Source organism: Triticum urartu, chromosome 3 (assembly GCF_003073215.2).
Source record: "Triticum urartu cultivar G1812 chromosome 3, Tu2.1, whole genome shotgun sequence".
Taxonomy (NCBI): domain Eukaryota; kingdom Viridiplantae; phylum Streptophyta; class Magnoliopsida; order Poales; family Poaceae; genus Triticum; species Triticum urartu.
The window spans coordinates 318,132,802-318,152,828 of NC_053024.1; the positions used below are offsets into that span (position 1 = coordinate 318,132,802).

The 20,027-nt window shown below is 45.5% G+C and overlaps 1 protein-coding gene across 1 annotated transcript; it reads right to left on the reverse strand.

Moving 5' to 3' along the window:
• Nucleotides 1-16,175: 16,175 nt before the first annotated feature.
• LOC125543916 lies at nucleotides 16,176-19,485 on the reverse strand. Its single transcript, XM_048707414.1, has 3 exons — nucleotides 19,152-19,485; nucleotides 16,707-16,806; nucleotides 16,176-16,523 (listed from the first exon to the last, which is right to left on the reverse strand). The coding sequence occupies exons 1-3, from the start codon at nucleotides 19,402-19,404 to the stop codon at nucleotides 16,451-16,453; spliced, it is 426 nt and encodes a 141-aa protein (XP_048563371.1). The 5' UTR covers nucleotides 19,405-19,485; the 3' UTR covers nucleotides 16,176-16,450.
• Nucleotides 19,486-20,027: the final 542 nt, after the last annotated feature.

Below are 20,027 nucleotides of genomic sequence, written 5' to 3' on the forward strand. Positions count from 1 at the left end.
ATAATCATTTCTCTTGAGAGCTCATGATTGGGGCATGAATATAACATTGATTTAATCCTACCCCAAGCTTGAGAGATGCTTTCTCCTTCGCGAGGCCAAAAATTATATATATAATTGCGATCACGATGAACAAGATTCATAGGATAAAACTTTTGATGAAAATCCAATCAATCGTTTGTAGTTCCAAGACTCCATATCATCACATAGCCTATACCATGTCGATGCATCTCCCCTCAAAGATAAAGGGAAGACCTTCTTCTTAACAACATCTCCGGGTACACCTGCAAGCTTAAATAATTCACAAACTTCATCCACATATATTAGATGCTCATTAGGATGTTTTGTTCAATCTCCTAAAAAAGGATTAGCTGGCAGTTTTTCTACCATACCCAAAGGAATTTCAAAGCAAGCATTTTCATTTTCAGTAGGTTGAGGAGCAACTCTTTGCTCTACTGGTCGGGGTGAAGATACCCCGAACAAGCCCCTCAGAGGATTACTTTCCATAGTAACAAGTGACAGTAAATTTCAGCACACTATATAAATTTTTCCTTATCAAATTCCACCTACCAAAGGGGCTTCACTCCCCGGCAACGGCGCCAGAAAAGAGTCTTGATGACCCACAAGTATAGGGGATCTATCGTAGTCCTTTCGATAAGTAAGAGTGTCGAACCCAACAAGGAGCAGAAGGAAATGATAAGCGGTTTCCAGCAAGGTATTCTCTGCAAGTACTGAAATAAGTGGTAACAGATAGTTTTGTGATAAGATAATTTGTAATGAGCAACAAGTGACAAAAGTAAATAAGGTGCAGCAAGGTGGCCCAATCCTTTTCGTAGCAAAGGACAAGCCTGGACAAACTCTTATATGATGTAAAGCGCTCCCGAGGACACATGGGAATATCGTCAAGCTAGTTTTCATCACGTTCATATGATTCGCGTTCGGTACTTTGATAATTTGGTATGTGGGTGGACCGGTGCTTGGGTGTTGCCCTTACTTGGACAAGCATCCCACTTATGATTAACCTATATTGCAAGCATCCGCAAATAAAACAAAAGTATTAACGTAAACCTAACCATAGCATGAAACATATGGATTCAAATCAGCCCCTTATGAAGCAACGCATAAACTAGGGTTTAAGCTTCTGTCACTCTAGCAACCCATCATCTACTTATTACTTCCCAATGCCTTCCACTAGGCCCAAATAATGGTGAAGTGTCATGTAGTCGACGTTCACATAACACCACTAGAGGAGAGACAACATACATCTCATCAAAATATCGAACGGATACCAAATTCACATGACTACTAATAGCAAGACTTCTCCCATGTCCTCAGGAACAAAAGTAACTACTCACAAAGCTTAAACATGTTCATAATCAGAGGGGTATTAATGTGCATATAGGATCTGAACATATGATCTTCCACCAATTAAACCAACAAGCGTCAACTACAAGGAGTAATTAACACTACTAGCAACCTACTAGCACCAATCCTGAACTTGGAGACAAGAATTGGATATAAGAGATAAACTAGGGTTTTGAGATGAGATGGTGCTGATGAAGATGTTGATGGAGATTGCCCTCTCCTGATGAGAGGAGCGTTGATGATGATGATGACGATGTCGATGATTTCCCCCTCCGGGAGGGAAGTTTCCCCGGCAGAACAGCCCCGCCAGAACCCTAGATTGGTTCCGCCAAGGTTTCGCCTCGTGGCAGCGGAGTTTCGTCCGAGAAGATGGCATATGATTTTTTTTCCATCGAAAGAGTCCATATAGCAGAAGATGGTCACCGGAGGGCCACCAAGGGGCCCACGAGGTAGGGGGCGCGCCCAAGGGGGTAGGGCGCGCCCCCCCACCCTCGTGGGCAGGGTGTGGCCCCTCGGTGAAGTTCTTGCGCTCAGTATTTTTACATATATTTGGAAAACATCATCCGTGAAGTTTCAGGACTTTTGGAGCTGTGCAAAATAGGTCTCTAATATTTGCTCCTTTTCCAGCCCAACTCCCAACTGCCGGCATTCTGCCTCTTTATGTAAACCTTGTAAAATAAGAGAGAATAGGCATAAGTATTGTGACATAATGTGTAATAACAGCCCATAATGCAATAAATATTGATATAAAAGCATGATGCAAAATGGACGTATCAAGTAGCGTAAGTATTTCCCTCAGTTTTTGAGAAACAAGGTATCAATCCAGTAGGAGACTACACGCAAGTCGCCTAGTACCTGCACAAACAAATAAGAACCTTGCAACCAACACGATAAAGGGGTTGTCAATCCCTTCACGACCACTTGCAAAAGTGAGATCTGATAAATATAATAAGATAAATAGTTTTGGTATTTTTGTTGTATAGATTGCAAAGTAAAGATTGCAAAATGAATAGTAACCTATAATTGTAGATCGGAAACTTATATGATGTAAAGTAGACCCGGGGGCCATAGGTTTCACTAGTGGCTTCTCTCAAGATAGCATATATTACGGTGGGTGAACAAATTAGTGTCGAGCCATTGATAGAAAAGTGCATAGTATGAGAATATCTAGGCATGATCATGAACATAGGCATCACGTTCGTGTCAAGTACACCAAAACGATTCTGCATCTACTACTATTACTCCACACATCGACCACTATCCAGCATGCATCTAGAGTATTAAGTTCATAAGAACAGAGTAACGCATTAGGCAAGGTGACATGATGTAGAGGGATAAACTCAAGCAATATGATATAAACCCCATTTTTTTATCCTCAATGGCAACAATACAATACGTGTCGGTTCCCTTTCTGTCACTGGGATCGAGCATCGCAAGATTGAACCCAAAGCTAAGCACTTCTCCCATTGCAAGAAAGATCAATCTAGTAGGCCAAACCAAACTGATAATTCGAAGAGACTGGCAAAGATATCAAATCATGCATATAATAATTCAGAGAAGAATCAAATATTGTTCAAAGATAATCTTGATCATAAACCTACAATTCATCGGATCTCGGCAAACACACGACAAAAAGAATTACATCGAATAGACCTCCAAGAACATCGAGGAGAACTTTGTATTGAGAACCAAAGAGAGAGAGAGGAAGCCATCTAGCTAATAACTATGGACCCGAAGGTCTGTGGTAAACTACTCACACATCATTGGAGAGGCTATGGTGTTGATGTAGAAGCCCTCCCTGATCGAATCCCCCTCCGGCAGATCGCCGAAAAAGGTCCCCAGATGGGATCTCATGGGTACAAAAGGTTGTGGCGGTGGAAAAGTGGGTTCATGGCTCCCCTGGATGTTTTCAGGGTATAAGAGTATATATATATATATATATAGGCGAAAGAAGTAGGTCGATGGAGCTATGAGGGGCCCATGAGGGTGGGGGGCACGCCGCCCTACCTCGTGGCCGCCTCGCTTCTTCCTTGACCTCCACTCCAAGTCTCATGGATTTCGTTTCTTCCAAAAAATACCCTCGTGAAGGTTTCGTTCCGTTTGCATTCCGTTTGATATTCTTTTTTTGCGAAACACTGAAATAGGCAAAAAAATAGCAATTTGCACTGGGCCTTCGGTTAATAGGTTAGTCCCAAAAATAATATAAAAGTGCATAATAAAGCCCATTAAACATCCAAAACATATAATATAATAGCATGGAACAATAAAAAATTATAGATACGTTGGAGATGTATCAAGCATCCCCAAGCTTAATTCCTGCTCTTCCTTGAGTAGGTAAATGATAAAAACAGAATTTTGATGTGGAATGCTACCTAACATAATTTTCAATACAATTCTCTTTATTGCAGCATGATTGTTTAGATCCAAAAGATTCTAGACAGAAGATTAATATTGACATAAAAATAATAATACTTCAAGCATGCTAACCAAGCAATTACGTCTTATCAAAATAACATAGCCAAAGAAAGCTTATCCCTACAAAATCATATAGTTTGGCCATGCTTCATTTTCTTCACACAAAATGCTCCCATCGTGCACAACCCCGATGACAAGCCAAGCGATTGTTTCATACTTAGCCTTTTCAAACTCTTTCAACTTTCACGCAATATATGAGCGCGAGCCATGGACATAGCACTATGGGTGGAATAGGATATGATGATGGAGGTTTTGTGAGAATACAAAAAAGGAGAAAGTCTCACATTGACGCGGCTAATCAACGGGCTATGGAGATGCCCAATTGATGTCAATGCAAGGAGTAGGGATTGCCATGCAACGGATGCACTAGAGCTATAAATATATGAAAGCTTAACAAAAGAAACCAAGTGTGTGTGCATCCAACTTGCTTACTCACGAAGACCTAGGGCATTTTGAGGAAGCCCATCAATGGAATATACAAGCCAAGTTCTATAATGAAAAATTCCCACTAGTATATGAAAGTGACAACATAAGAGACTTTCTATCATGAAGATCATGGTGCTACTTTGAAGCACAAGTGTGGAAAAAGGATAGTAACATTGCCCCTTCTCTCTTTTTCTCTCATTTTTTCTTTTTTTTATTTGGGCCTTTTACTCTCTTTTTTATGGCCTCTTTTTTCGTCTGGAATCTCATTCTGACTTGTGGGGGAATCATAGTCTCCATCATCCTTTCCTCACATGGGACAATGCTCTAATAATAAAAATCATCACACTTATATTTACTTACAACTCAAGAATTACAACTCGATACTTAGAACAAAATATGACTCTATGTGAATGCCTCCGGCGGTGTACCGGGATATGCAATGAATCAAGAGTGACATGTATGAAAAAATTATGAAGGTAGCTTTGCCACAAATACGATGTCAACTACATGATCATGCAAAGCAATATGACAATGATGGAGTGTGTCATAATAAACGGAACGGTGAAAAGTTGCATGGCAATATATCTCGGAATGGCTATGGAAATGCCATAATAGGTAGGTATGGTGGCTGTTTTGAGGAAGATATAAGGAGGCTTATGTGTGATAGAGCGTATCATATCACGGGGTTTGGATGCACCGGCGAAGTTTGCACCAACTCTCGAGGTGAGAAAGGGCAATGCACGGTACCGAAGAGGCTAGCAATGATGGAAGGGTGAGAGTGCGTATAATCCATGGACTCAACATTTGTCATAAAGAACTCACATACTTATTGCAAAATCCTACAACTCATCAAAACCAAGCACTACGCGCATGCTCCTAGGGGGATAGATTGGTAGGAAAAGACCATCGCTCGTCCCTGACCGCCACTCATAAGGAAAGCAATCAAAGAACACCTCATGCTTCAAATTTGTCACACAACGTTTACCATACGTGTATGCTACGGGACTTGCCAACTTCAACACAAGTATTTCTCAATTCGACAATTAATCAACTAGCACGACTCTAATATTACCACCTTTATATCTCAAAACAACTATCAAGTATCAAACTTCTCATAATATTTAATGCACTCTATATGAAAGTTTTTATTGTACCCATCCTGGATGCCTATCATATTAGGACTAATTTTATAGCCAAAGCAAATTACCATGCTGTTCTAAAAGACTCTCAAAATAATTTAAGCGAAGCATGAGAGATCAATAATTTCTATAAAATAAAACCACCACCGTGCTCTAAAAAGATATAAGTGAAGCACTAGAGCAAAATTTATCTAGCTCAAAAGATATAAGTGAAGCACATAGAGTATTCTAATAAATTCCGATTCATGTGTGTCTCTCCAAAAGGTGTGTACATCAAGGATGATTGTGGTAAACTAAAATGCAAAGACTCAAATCATACAAGACGCTCCAAGCAAAACACATATCATGTGGTGAATAAAAATATAGCCTCAAGTAAAGTTACCGATAGATGAAGACGAAAGAGGGGATGCCTTCCGGGGCATCCCCAAGCTTAGGCTTTTGGTTGTCCTTGGATTTTTCCTTGGGGTGCCTTGGGCATCCTCAAGCTTAGGCTCTTGCCACTCTTTGTTCCAAAATCCATCAAATCTTTTACCCAAAAATTTGAAAACTTCACAACACAAAACTCAACAGAAAATCTCATGAGCTCCGTTAGTATAAGAAAACAAATCACCACCTTAAGGTACTGTAATGAACTCGTTCTTTATTTATATTGGTGTTAAACCTACTGTATTCCAACTTCTCTATGGTTCATACCCCCCGATACTAGCCATAGATTCATCAAAATAAGCAAACAACACACGAAAAACAGAATCTGTCAAAAACAGAACAGTCTGTAGTAATCTGTAGGTTTCGAATAATTCTCTAACTCCAAAAATCCTGATAAATTAGGACGTCCTAAATAATTTTTATATTGATCTACTGCAGTTGGAATTGGTATTTTATCGCTCTCTGATGAAAATTATTCTCGTGAGCGCATACTTTCTGCCCTTTTCAGCAAGATCAAACAACAATCATCCAAGAAGATCCTAAAGGCTTTACTTGGCACAAACACTAATTAAAACACAAAAACACAATCATAACATAGTCTAGATAAATTATTTATTACTAAACAGGAACAAAAAGTAAAGAACAAAAATAAAATTGGGTTGCCTCCCAACAAGCGCTATCGTTTAACGCCCTAGCTAGGCATTGATAATTTCAATGATGCTCACATGTAAGACAAGAATTGAAGCACAAAGAGAGCATCATGAAACATGTGACAAACACATCCAAGTCTAACATACTTCCTATGCATAGGCATCTTATAGGTAAACAAATTATCATAGTAAGCAAAAACTAGCATATGCAAAGAAGCGGAAAGAAACAATAGCAATCTCAACATAACGAGAGGTAATTTAGTAACATGAAAATTTCTGCAACCATATTCTCCTCTCTCATAATAATTACATGTAGGATCATATTCAAATTCAACAATAAAACTATCACATAAAATATTCTCAACATGATCCACATGTGTGCAAAGTTGACGCTCTTCCAAAATAGTGGGATTAACATTAACTAAAGTCATGACCTCTCCAAACCCACTTTTATTAAAACAAATCATAATATTGAACATTCTCCAAATATGTGGGATCTAAAGTTGACACTCTTCCAAACCCACTTTCAATATTATTGCAAACACTATTATCAATCTCATATCCATCATGGGGCTTAAATAAATTTTCAAGATCATAAGAAAAATCACCCCAATCATGATCATTGCAACAAGTAGTGGACATAGCAAAACTAGCATCCCCAAGCTTAGGGTTTTGCATATTATTAGCACAATTGACATTCATAGAATTTATAATAACATCATTGCAATCATGCTTTTTATTCAAAGATCTATCGTGAATCACTTTATAAAGCACTTCATCACAATTTTCAGATTCACGAATTTCAAGCAAAACCTCATAAAGATAATCTAGTGCACTCAACTCACTAGCAATAGGTTCATCATAATTGGATCTCTTAAAGAGATTAGCAAGTGGATGAGGATCCATAACAATAGATTTTTAGCAAGAGAAGATGCACGCAAATAGAAGGCACATTGTAACACGAGAAAACAGAAGGACGAACAGAAGAGGGGCGAAGAAAAGGCAAGGGTAAAGTGGCGGAGAGGAAAACGTGAGGAAAATGGCAAATAATGTAATGCGAGGGATAAGAGTTTGTGATGGGTACTTGGTATGTCTTGACTTGGCGTAGATCTCCCTGGCAACGGCGCCAGAAATCCTTCTTGCTACCTCTTGAGCATGCGTTGGTTTTCCCTTGAAGAGGAAAGGGTGATGCAGCAAAGTAGTGTAAGTATTTCCCTCAGTTTTTGAGAACCAAGGTATCAATCCAGTAGGAGACTACACGCAAGTTGCCTAGTACCTGCACAAATAAATAAGAACCTTGCAACCAACGCGATAAAGGGGTTGTCAATCCCTTCATGACCACTTGCAAAAGTGATATCTGATAAAGATAATAAGATAAATATTTTTGGTATTTTTGTTGTATAGATTGGAAAGTAAAGATTGCAAAATAAATAGTAAACTAGAATTGTAGATCGGAAACTTATATGATGTAAAGTAGACCCGGGGGCCATAGGTTTCACTAGTGGCTTCTCTCAAGATAGCATATATTATGGTGGGTGAACAAATTATTGCCGAGCAATTGATAGAAAAGTGCATAGTTATGAGAATATCTAGGCATGATCATGAACATAGGCATCACGTCCGTGTCAAGTACACCGAAACGATTCTGCATCTACTACTATTACTCCACACATCGACCGCTATCCAGCATGCATCTAGAGTATTAAGTTCATAAGAACAGAGTAACGCATTAGGCAAGATGACATGATGTAGAGGGATAAACTCAAACAATATGATATAAACCCCATCTTTTTATCCTCGATGGCAACAATACAATATGTGTCGGTTCCCTTTCTGTCACTGGGACCGAGCACCGCAAGATTGAACCCAAAACTAAGCACTTCTCCCATTGCAAGAAAGATCAATCTAGTAGGCCAAACCAAACTGATAATTCGATGAGACTTGCAAAGATATCAAATCATGCATATAAGAATTCAGAGAAGAATCAAATATTGTTCATAGATAATCTTGATCATAAACCCACAATTCATCGGATCTCGGCAAACACACCGCAAAAAGAATTACATCGAATAGATCTCCAAGAACATCGAGGAGAACTTTGTATTGAGAACCAAAGAGAGACAGGAAGCCATCTAGCTAATAACTATGGACCCGAAGGTCTGTGGTAAACTACTCACACATCATCGGAGAGGCTATGGTGTTGATGTAGAAGCCCTCCCTGATCGAATCCCCCTCTGGCAGATCGCCGGAAAAGGTCCCCAGATGGGATCTCACGGGTACAGAAGGTTGCAGTGGTGGAAAAGTGGTTTCGTGGCTCCCCTGGATGTTTTCAGGTATAAGAGTATATATATAGGCGAAAGAAGTAGGTCGGTGGAGCTACGAGGGGCCCACGAGGGTGGGGGCGCGCCTACCCCCTGGGCGCGCCGCCCTACCTCGTGGTCGCCTCGCTGCTTCCTTGACCTCCACTCCAAGTCTCTTGGATTGCGCTTGTTCCAAAAAAAGATCCTCACGAAGGTTTCGTTCCGTTTGGATTTCCGTTTGATATTCCTTTTCTGCGAAACACTGAAATAGGCAAAAAAACAGCAATTTGCACTGGGCCTTCGGTTAATAGGTTAGTCCCAGAAATAATATAAAAATGCATAATAAAGCCCATTAAACATCCAAAACAGATAATATAATAGCATGGAACAATAAAAAATTATAGATACGTTGGAGACGTATCAGGAAGCCCTAGATCTTCTTTTGGTCCATGACAGCGCGGGTAACTCCGGGGGAAACCCTAGATCTTCTTGGGATCAAGCAACGGCGGTGCTTTTGCTTCGTAGTCCATATTTAGGGGATCGTTTTGGAGTTTGCTCCGGTTGAAGGGACCAACGACGACGCACGCCTGGTGGCACAACTGCCGATGAAAATCGCGCCGGCTACGGTCATGGCGGACGATGGCGGCGTCTTAGATGTCGTTCCCTTGTCAAGGCATCGTCGTTGCAGTTTTCATCATCAGGCTCAGGATGCTCAGGGGGAAGCCCTAGATCTAGGTCTCTCGGGTCGGACAATGATGGCATTCGCAATATCGCTTTCCCTCCTAGGGGCATCGTTTTGGAGCAAGTGATGGTTGTAGGGGACAAAAGGAGGAGCAGTGTTGCATCTATTGCAAGGCTGGCGGCGGATCACGACGGCATGGCGCTGCTGAATTTCGGCGACGGGCACGTGTGGATGGACAGGTGCAAGATGGTGGCATTATCTGACATCGTGGTGGCGTCGATGGCATGCCTCGCAAGGTTGGTGCGTTATTATCTGCTCTGGAGATGGATTAATGGTTGACGGTGGCAGCGGCTGCTGAGAGTGCGCCAGACCGGTGTGTGACCTAGGCCCGACATTGGCTTGGTTGGGGCATCCGGCTTTAGATGTTAGGCTTTGGTGCGATGTCTGTTTGGTATTAGGCTCGGACATTTGGTACCCCTCCATCAAGGGTATAGGAGTAGTGAAAAGTGTGTTGCCAAGACGGTGGCTTCAGGCATACTGATGTATTACTTTATAAAGTCTTTGTGAATAATTAATAAAATGTCTACATGCATCGCCCATGTTGAGTTGTATTTTGTGTTGCATGTATTACGTGTTGTGGCCCACCTCCTAGTTGTGCATAGTTGAGGTTGAGGTTGTACTTGTATATACGTGCACCAGCACCCCATCAATACAACGATTATTGTATTGCAAAACATCTCTCTACATGGTATCAATCGCAAGTCGATCCTAACCCTAGCTAGCCGCCACCGCTCCCTCCACCCGCCGCCGGTTCTCTCCACCCGTCGCCGCCACCGGCTGCCGCTGCCTTCTGCTGCACTCGGCGCCGCCGTCGCAGGTCCTTGCCACCGCCGCTCATCCCCACCGCCGCTGCCCTCTTGCAGCCGTGCCACCCCCATCTTCTCCAGCTGCCGCCGCCCATCCCCATCACGCGCCGCCGCTCCTCCCTGGTCGCCGCCGTGACTCCTCCCCCAGACGCCACCGCCACCGCTGCGATGTCTTCTGTCGCGCCGTCTCTCTTCGGCTACATGTACTCAGACGCGCCAGCTCCCTTCACCCACATGCAGCCGGCCCCGTCAATGGCCGGCGGCCATGCTCCGCCCGCCCCGTCGATGGCCCCGCTCCATCAGCCGCGCCGCACTACCCGCAAGCTCTCCCCACAGGCCACCAGGCGTTCATCGGTGCGCCTTACCAGCTGACTGGCTCCGGCTACGACGCCCCCCTTGCGCCGCCGCCCGTCGGTGGTTATGGTCCACCCGTCTTGGCGCCGCCCTAAGGGGGCCTCCCGCCGCCGCCTTCCCTCGGTGGTTATGGCCCGCCCGCCCCGGCGCTGCACTACGAGGGCCTCCTGCCGTCGCCGATACCTGTGTCATGGGACCCCACCCTCCTCACCGCCCAGCACTCCGTGTCGTCGTCGAGTAGCTCTGTCGATGGAGGCGACTGGTAAATAGACTCGGGTGCTACTGCGCACATGATAGCTCATCCCGGTAACCTAACCTCCTCCACTCCTGTTCGCACACCCACTCGTATCACCATCGGCAACGGCTCCTCCCTACCTATTACTCATCTCGGTAGCACTAGTTTTCCCTCCACCTCCACACCCATTATATGTCTAATGTTCTTGTTTCACCTGAATTAGTCACGAACCTAGTTTTCGTTCGTCGTCTTACTCGTGAGAACCCACTTACTGTTGAATTTAACGGTGTTGGCTTTTCTGTGAAAGACGCCCGTACCCGGATGATCCTTCACCGATGTGACAGTCCCGATCAGCTCTATCCCGTGCACGCCGGTGCCTCCACCTCCACACCCGTCGCCCTTGCCACCGGCATTGACCTATGGCATGCTCGCTTGGGCCACCCTAACCCCACCGTGTTAAGTCAAATTCTTAGGAGTTTCTCTTTCTCATGTAATAAGCTCGACGAGCACTCTTGTGAGGCTTGTCGCTTAGGCAAGCACATTCGTCTTCCTTTTAGTGTGTCTACTTCAGTTTCCACTTTTCCGTTTCAATTGCTTCATAGGGACGTCTCCCGTTGCGAGTAACACGGGCTATCTATACTACTTGGTGATCTTAGATGATTATTCTCATTATGTGTGGACTTTTCCTCTTCGTCGTAAATCCGATGCTTTAGCCACACTCACCACCTTTTATTCCTATGTCACCATCCAGTTTGGTTCGCCCCATACTCGCAATCCAAACTGATAATAGAAAAGAGTTTGACAACATTGCTCTTCGCCCACTTCTCGCCTCCCACGGCACCATCTTCCGTTTGACTTGCCCCTACACTTCACAGCAAAACGGTCGCGCCGAGCGCATCCCGCACTCTTAATGACTGCATTCGCTCTTTCACTCTAACGTGCCCGCTCGGTTTTGGCCCGATGCTCCTGTTGCCGCCACTCTCTTAGTTAACATTCGTCTGTGTCGTCCTCGGTGGAACTACGCCCCTCACCACCTTCTCTTCGGTACACCACCGTCCTATGATGGTCTCTGCATGTTTGGGTGCCTCTGTTATCCCAGCATCGCATCCACCACGCCACACAAGCTCGCACCATGTTCCGTTCCCTGCATCTTCCTTGGCTACCCTCCTAACACTAAAGGTTGCCGGTGCTATGATCATGCCACTCATCGTGTGTACACCTCGAGGCACATGTATTTTTTCGAGACGGTGTTCCATTTTTTCAGGTTCATCCGGCTTCCGCCCCTTCGGTGCTGGCCCCCGCGCCCCCTTCCTAGAGCGATGCACGGTGGCAGCCCCCGGAGGCCCCTCCGGCACGGCGCCTTCTATCGCCACCACCCGGTTTTTCGACTCCCTCCCCAGAGGTCGAGTCTGACCGGGCCCCTGGATCCTCGTCTCCCTCCTACGAGGTTGAGCCGGTGGGTACTCCGCCCGCCAACCCGGCTGGCACCGTCACCCCGGCGACGGGCTCGACATCCTCCTCGCTCACCGCCCCCTCGGCCGCTAGCTCGGCTGGCACCGCAGCCCCTACTGTCGCCGTTGCGGCCCCCGTCACCGGCTCCGCAGCCCCTGTCGCCGCCGCGGGTGCCCCCGCAGCCGCCGGCGCCCCTGCCGCCGCCACGGCCCCCGCCGCTATCGCCGGCCCTGCTGCCCCGCCACTTGGCGTGACTACCCGTGCCCGAGCAGGAGTGCTTCGGCCGAGCACGCGCTACTCCTCCGACGAGTATGTGTGTGCCGCCTCGACGTCGACACCATCACCCGTTCCCACCTCCGCTCGTGCTGCCTTTCGGGATCCCCATTGGTTAGCTGCGATGCAGTAGGAGTTTGACGCCCTACAGCGCAACCGCACGTGGCAGCTTGTTCCACGGCCCCCTCGTGCCAATATCATCACTGGCAAGTGGGTGTTTCGCCACAAGAGTCGCCCGGACGGTTCTCTCGAGTGCTGCAAGGCTTGGTGGGTGGTTCGTGGATTTCGGCAGCGCGCAGGCGTGGACTTCACCGACAACTTTGCCCCGGTTGTTAAACCGGGCACGATCCGTGTCGTGCTCCAGTTGGCGGTCTCACGCGTCTAGCATGTGCACCAGTTGGATGTCTCCAACGCCTTCTTGCACGGCCATCTTGCCGAGCAGGTGTACTGTGAGCAGCCCACTGGATTCGTCGACGCTGAGCACCCAGACTTTGTGTGCTTGCTCTCCCATTCTCTTTATGGGTTGAAGCAGGCGCCTCGGGCTTGGTACCAGCGTATCGCAGCCTTCCTGCAGTCTCTGGGATTTTGGTCCACTCGCTCTGATGCCTCGCTCTTCGTGTATCATCAGGGGGCCGACACTGCATATCTGCTGCTCTACGTCGACGACATCATCCTCACGGCGTCCACCCCCGATCTCCTTCAACGGCTGACTGCTCGTCTTCGTGATGAGTTCGCCCTCAAGGACTTGGGGCCCCTGGACTACTTCCTCGGCATCGAGGTGGTCCGCCGGAGTGATGGCTTCTTTCTGCATCAGCAGAAGTACACCCACGAGCTCCTGGAACGTGCCGGTATGCTTAACTGCAAGCCGACGCCCACCCCCGTCGACATGAAGGCGAAGGTCTCTGCTCTGGAGGGGTCTCTCGCGTCCGATGGAGCATTTTATTGCTCCATTGTTGGTGCTTTATAGTACCTGACGCTGACTCGACCCGACCTGCAGTACGCTGTTCAGCAGGTGTGCCTCCACATGCACGCTCCGCATGACTCCCACTGGACCTTGGTGAAGCGTATTCTCTGGTATATACGCGGCAACATGTCTTTGGGACTCACCCTGACGGCCTCCGCCTCCACCGACCTCGTGGCCTACTCGGATGCCGACTGGGCTGGCTGCCCCGACACTCGGCGCTCCACGTCAGGCTACTGCGTCTACCTTGGGCCCTCGTTGATCTCTTGGTCATCGAAGCGGCAGCCCATGGTTTCCCACTCCAGCGCTGAGGCAGAGTATCGCGTCGTGGCTAATGTCGTGGCCGAGTGCTCTTGGCTCCATCAGCTTCTCCAGGAGTTGCATTGTGATGTTCATAAGGCCACTCTTGTCTACTGCGGTAACGTCAACACAGTATACCTTTCCGCCAACCCGGTGCATCATCAACGTATGAAGCATATTGAGATCGACATTCACTTCGTGCGCGAGCAGGTTGCCATTGTCCGTGTTCGGGTTCTTCACGTGCCAATGTCGCAACAGTTTTCTAATGTGATGACTAAGGGATTGCCTACTTCCGTCTTCGAGGAGTTTCGGTCCAGTCTCTGTGTCTCTGACGACGCCTCGACTGGGGGGTGTTGAGTTGTATTTTGTGTTGCATGTATTACGTGTTGTGGCCCACCTCCTAATTGTGTATAGTTGAGATTGAGGCCTACCATGTACTTATATATACGTGCACCAGCACCCCATCAATACAACGATTATTGTATTGCAAAACATCCTACAGCCCAGATGTAGAGGCCGGGGGTATTATCCTCCTTTAGAAAAACAATCGTAAAGGTTTTGTCCACTGCTTCCCACGAAAGACACGTGGCTGTGATCCATGCAGGCTCTCAGCCTATACTTATCCACACATAATGTTTTTTGTAACAAGGCTTCTTTTGTTGCAAAACATCTATGGCAACAACGGTGGTCATGCAACTCCTGTGATATATTTCATTGCCAAGAAATCCCGCAACGTCATCCATGTTGTAAAAGTCCTTATGTAACATCGTCTATGTTGCAAAAAGGTGAAGATGAAAAAAAATTCTAACACAACATTTGTTGCAAATGTTTATGGAACATGAAATCTGTTGCAAAGTACAACACTGACTTTGTTGTAATTGTGAGGACGAGATTGGGCCGCTAGATGTCACCAAATCTAACGGCCGTCGAGGCCACGAATCTTTCAGCACGCCCCTTAACACATTGCCACATAAGAAACCTCATTAATTTATTGCCACATAAGCAATTTTGCTTACCTAAACCCTAAGTTACTACTACCTCCGTTTCAATGAATAAGGTGTGTTTTGTTTCATTAAGACAAGACTTTGATCAACAATTACTCTTTTGATATTTGATTATGGGAAACTCTTCACAGCAGCCGGCGGATTCAATACTCGCGTCTGCCACCCGCTCCAATTGACACTGTGTCTTCTTGGATCCCACTTACGTGTTCGTGATCTTATCTACTAGAACCAGATTATAGCGTCTTCTCCAAAACACTCTTTCCATTCCCCGTCGAACCATCAGTGAAGCACATCGTCACCATCACGGATGTCCGCTGAACCATCTTGCTGTTGCAAGCACACCGCCACCCTGTTGTTGCGGTGCATGCACGCCCCTAGCTTCTCCTCTCAATCTCTCTCTTCACGTTTTCTGCAACATAATCTTTGTTGCAACTTCTTGCAACAAAAGTCTTGTTGCAGGAATACAGAGAAGACGCTGAAAACGTTGTTGCAAACTTTGCAACAAGGATCTTGTTCCAGGAATACAGAAAAGAGATCGGAGATACCAATATTGCAAAAAAAAAACCTGCAACACGACCTATATTTTAATTTATTTTTCTGCAACATGACCTATGTTGCAAAAAAAAATGCTGCAAACCTACTTATGTTACAAAAAATCCGCAGCATAATCTGTATTGCAAATATTTCCCGCAAGAAGACATTTGTTGCAGAGTAGAGGAAGGCGTGGGGCTGATCGATTTTGTTAATCTAGCGGCTCGCGAGGCATGTAGCAGGCCCCTTTGATTATTTCCTTCCACTAAGACAAGACTTTGATCAACAATTACTCTTTTCATATTTGAATTATGTGATACAAAATTATTATCATAACAAAGTACTTTTAAATACTAATCTAGTGACACAAGTTTCATGTCATATAACCTTGTTTATGGAGTAATGATTGGTCAAATGTGTGTCTTAACGAAACAAACTACCAAAATACGCCTTTACAATGGAGGTAGTACCAAGTTACCCGCACTATCATGTAAAAAAAAAAGTTACCCGCACTATGACGGTCTAAAACCAACGAGGCAGAACCAGACACGACCTGGCCGCCACTGCACAAAGCAGATAATTACCTCGAGTTTAGCCGCCGTAGTAGGCACGCAAACTTTTGTTTTAAAGGAGGGAAAACGCGAAGAGCAACCATACAAGTTACCACGGTATCTCACACGCTAACCCAACATCATAGTTTGATGGACGGAAATGATCCCAAAGATGCTACCCTGAAAGATTGACAACACAATTACACAAGCAAATGCATAACGCAGTCGAACTAGCATACAAGTACATAGCTAAAATAGCAGTTAAATCATCCATAACCATCGCTTTGTCATGCTTATTCAGTGGAATAAATGTTTTGTTTGGTGAAGAAATTCAGGCAGGTGTCTCTTGGCTTTGCTCTAACCCCGCCTCGGAAGGAGAATAGATCTATTGTAAGCTCCCAGACGTTCACATTAGCATCATTCAAAGCTGAGGTGAAACTCCCATAGGTGCCATGGGTTTCCATTACCATGAAATTTTGTGCCTTCCTTTAGCGATTCTCCGAGCAATCACCTTACGCCCACCAGTGGTTGATTTGCTGCAAAATGAGAAAACGAATGGGAAAACCAGATATCAGCACACTGAGAACACAGTAACTTATGAACAAAGTCTGGTCCATAAAAAAACCAGCCAAACTAATTGCTCGACATAAAAAATTGGCATATTTTAGTTAGTCACATGAAGCAAGGAGGAGGGAGGGAGGGAGGGAAGGGAGACAGACCGTGCACGAAATCCATGGGTTCGTTTCCGCTTGATGGTGCTGGGTTGGTAAGTCCTTTTGGGAAGTAACTCAAGGGGTTCATTAGCAACAGGATCAATTCCTACAGATAACCATTTCAGTCATACATTTAGAAGATAATTAATAACCAATTCTGCAGCGCTTACCAAAAAACAATGAATCAATATGATCGGCAAAACTAACAAGAGATCAGCACATTATATGCTCTATTCAGTCAAACTATTCATAATAGCAAAAAACAGGAGTATTTCTGAGCATTTTAGATTCCAGGGAATCCAAGCCTTCCTAAATCGCATGTCCATGTGTTGAGGAATTTTCAAAATTCATGAAGTCTTTATTATAATATGGTTTGCTGAACAGTATTCATGGTTCCACGTGATCCGTAAACAGATTTATTAAAATTTATGTTCTGTTACCCTGGTTGATATCCAAGCATAAAAAGACAAGTAGGAAATTCAAAACAATGTATAATGCATTCCTATGCTCGCATGATTCTCTATAAAACAGTGATTGCAAACTTTTTGTGAGTGAGGTAAATAACTTTACAAATATAAGAAACATCACTACATCGAAAGCAAGCAACTTTGCAAGAAATGAATTGATTAAACTGTAATTTTTGTAGCTTGAGAAAAATGTGAACCAAACCTACAAAACATTGGCAGTGTACTGAAAATGGTTCCAGTAAACCGTGTATTTAACCATATAAAAGGAATGGGTAAAGCTATGAGTCACTCTACTCGCTGGTTAAGCTGGGTATGTCGTGTTGGAGTAAACCACGTTACGTGCGTGGTGTGTGTGGCATGTGTGTGCCCGTGGTGGTAGTACTAGGCCTATAGCAGCGGATGTGGAGCTGCATGTGTTGGTTAGTCAATTTAGTACGTGCAGGCTAGATGCATGCAGGCTTGGCCGGGTCTTGTGGAGGAGCATCAAGACATGGGTTGAGTCATGCGGATCATGCGAGGGAAGCCCGTTGTGGAGGTCACGCGTGCGTGCGCGTAAGTCGCTGGAATGGGTTGCTCAGGCGTTGGGTTAGCTGGGCTATAAGACTGCCATGTAATCCGTTGTGCTTTAGTTGAGCCGTGTGTAGCCATGTAGCCACTGTAAGGGGAAAAAAGATTGGGGCGTTCGTGCGCCCGTGGCGGCGTTTGTGCGCCGGCCGGAAAATCTTTTGTCCACTGTTCTTCTTCTTCCACCTCCGTTCGAGTGAGAGGAGAGGTAGCTAGAGGGCTGCGGTTCCAACATGTCGTATAATAGCTACTAGGTGGGTGACGGCCAAGTACTGGTTATTTTAGGCACCGAACCTTTATTTGTATCAGTGAGCCAGATCAAACAGGACACAATTCCTAAACTAATCAGCAATTTACTCAAATTATCATGCGCCGGAGATGTCTGCTTAGCTCAGTGAGCCAGATCAAACAGGACACAATTCCTGAACCTATTCAGCAATTTACTCAAATTATCATGCGCCGGAGATGTCTGCTTAGCTCAGTGAGCCAGATCAAACAGGACACAATTCCTGAACCTATTCAGCAATTTACTCAAATTATCATGCGCCGGAGATGTCTGCTTAGCTCAGTGAGCCAGATCAAACAGGACACAATTCCTGAACCTATTCAGCAATTTACTCAAATTATCATGCGCCGGAGATGTCTGCTTAGCTCAGTGAGCCAGATCAAACAGGACACAATTCCTGAACCTATTCAGCAATTTACTCAAATTATCATGCGCCGGAGATGTCTGCTTAGCTCAGTGAGCCAGATCAAACAGGACACAATTCCTGAACCTATTCAGCAATTTACTCAAATTATCATGCGCCGGAGATGTCTGCTAAGGAGAAATTGATCTTTTGCCCCCAGTTTACTTCTAACTTTGATCCCCCCCCCCACCCCCCCCCCCCCCCCCCGCCCCCCGCCCTGAGATTGACGGCCGGGGCCACTAGCCATTGAGACAAACCCTGGGGCAAATCATCGTGGGGCAAAAGATCCAAATCCCCGTCTGCTAAGTGTACCACCAACACCTCGTACCATGAGTCGAAGCACTTGGTATGAAAAAAATGAATAGAGGCACTAATGACATAATGGGACTGCAGAACACTAAGCTGCTCGTGCACCAAATCAACCAAGTAAAGCAGACAATCAATGTGACGTAGGATTTCCAAAGCAATCCTATCAGTTCTTTCAACCACCCCCACGGCCGCAGACAAGTGCTAGTGTCAAAATTAACTTTCTAGCTCGCAAGAGATTAATGAGGATTTCCGCAATCTGTAGACAGCGAGTTGTATGCAACATTCCCCCACTTTATACATCTCTCATTCACCATTGATCCAACAACGATACAGCTAAAGCCCAACTATCCAAATGTCTGATGCAGCGAAATATTCTAGAAAGCTCAAGGGGAAAGTGGGGTAGAGCAGGCGAGAGGTGATACCATCGTCAATGAGGAACCGGAGAGAGGGGAGGCCGCAGGGGAAGGAGATCTCCACGGGGAGCGAAGTTAGTCTCGCGACCACCTCCGCATCGTGTGCGTCCACCGACGCCGCCGCCGGCGGGACGTGCGGCTGGATCCTATGGAGTAGCGACGGAAGAGGAAGTCCGGTCCGCAGAAGAGACGGAGGCGGGGAGGCGAGGAGGCGGCCGAGGAGGGAGGAGCCAGCCCGCGCTAGGATTTTCGCCGACGCCATCGCCGTGATCCACTTCGTCCTGGACCTTCTTAAACCCTAGTTTCCACTTCTGCCTTCCAAAGCAGCTTGGCCTAGTGAGAGATGGTCTCACGACAAATGGGCCTAGTGGTCAGGATTAGAGCCCCTAGTCGATGGGCCCAAGCTAACCCAGAAAAGAAGGCTAACCACAACTGTGGCTCTCTTTGCCTAAAACTGTGGCTCTCCTTTTTCGTGTGCACATCGAGCTCCCTCCTTTCCGATTTAGGTCATGCGCATATCTTTAGGTCATCAATTGTACAAATCTAATATGAATTAGGTATTACAAAAGTTATATCATTATTAGAAAATGTTTTTGAAGTTTCTAATGGTATACTTTTATAATATATGACTGTATTCAAATTATCAATCTAGGAATACACATGGACCTACTAAATAAAAAGGTAGTAATCCTTAAGTGACATATTATCCCATAATGCTAGGTGGGTCGTGTCTCTGTAGCGATGACTCACTCACCCGGACGTTTAAAAAAACCAGCAGATTCTGGCTCCAATAGCTTTTTTCTTTCAAATTTGAATCAATTCATGAATTATCACAGGCTCGCTTGCATATATCGGAAAATCTAGGACGCGATAGGTTTTCCTTCC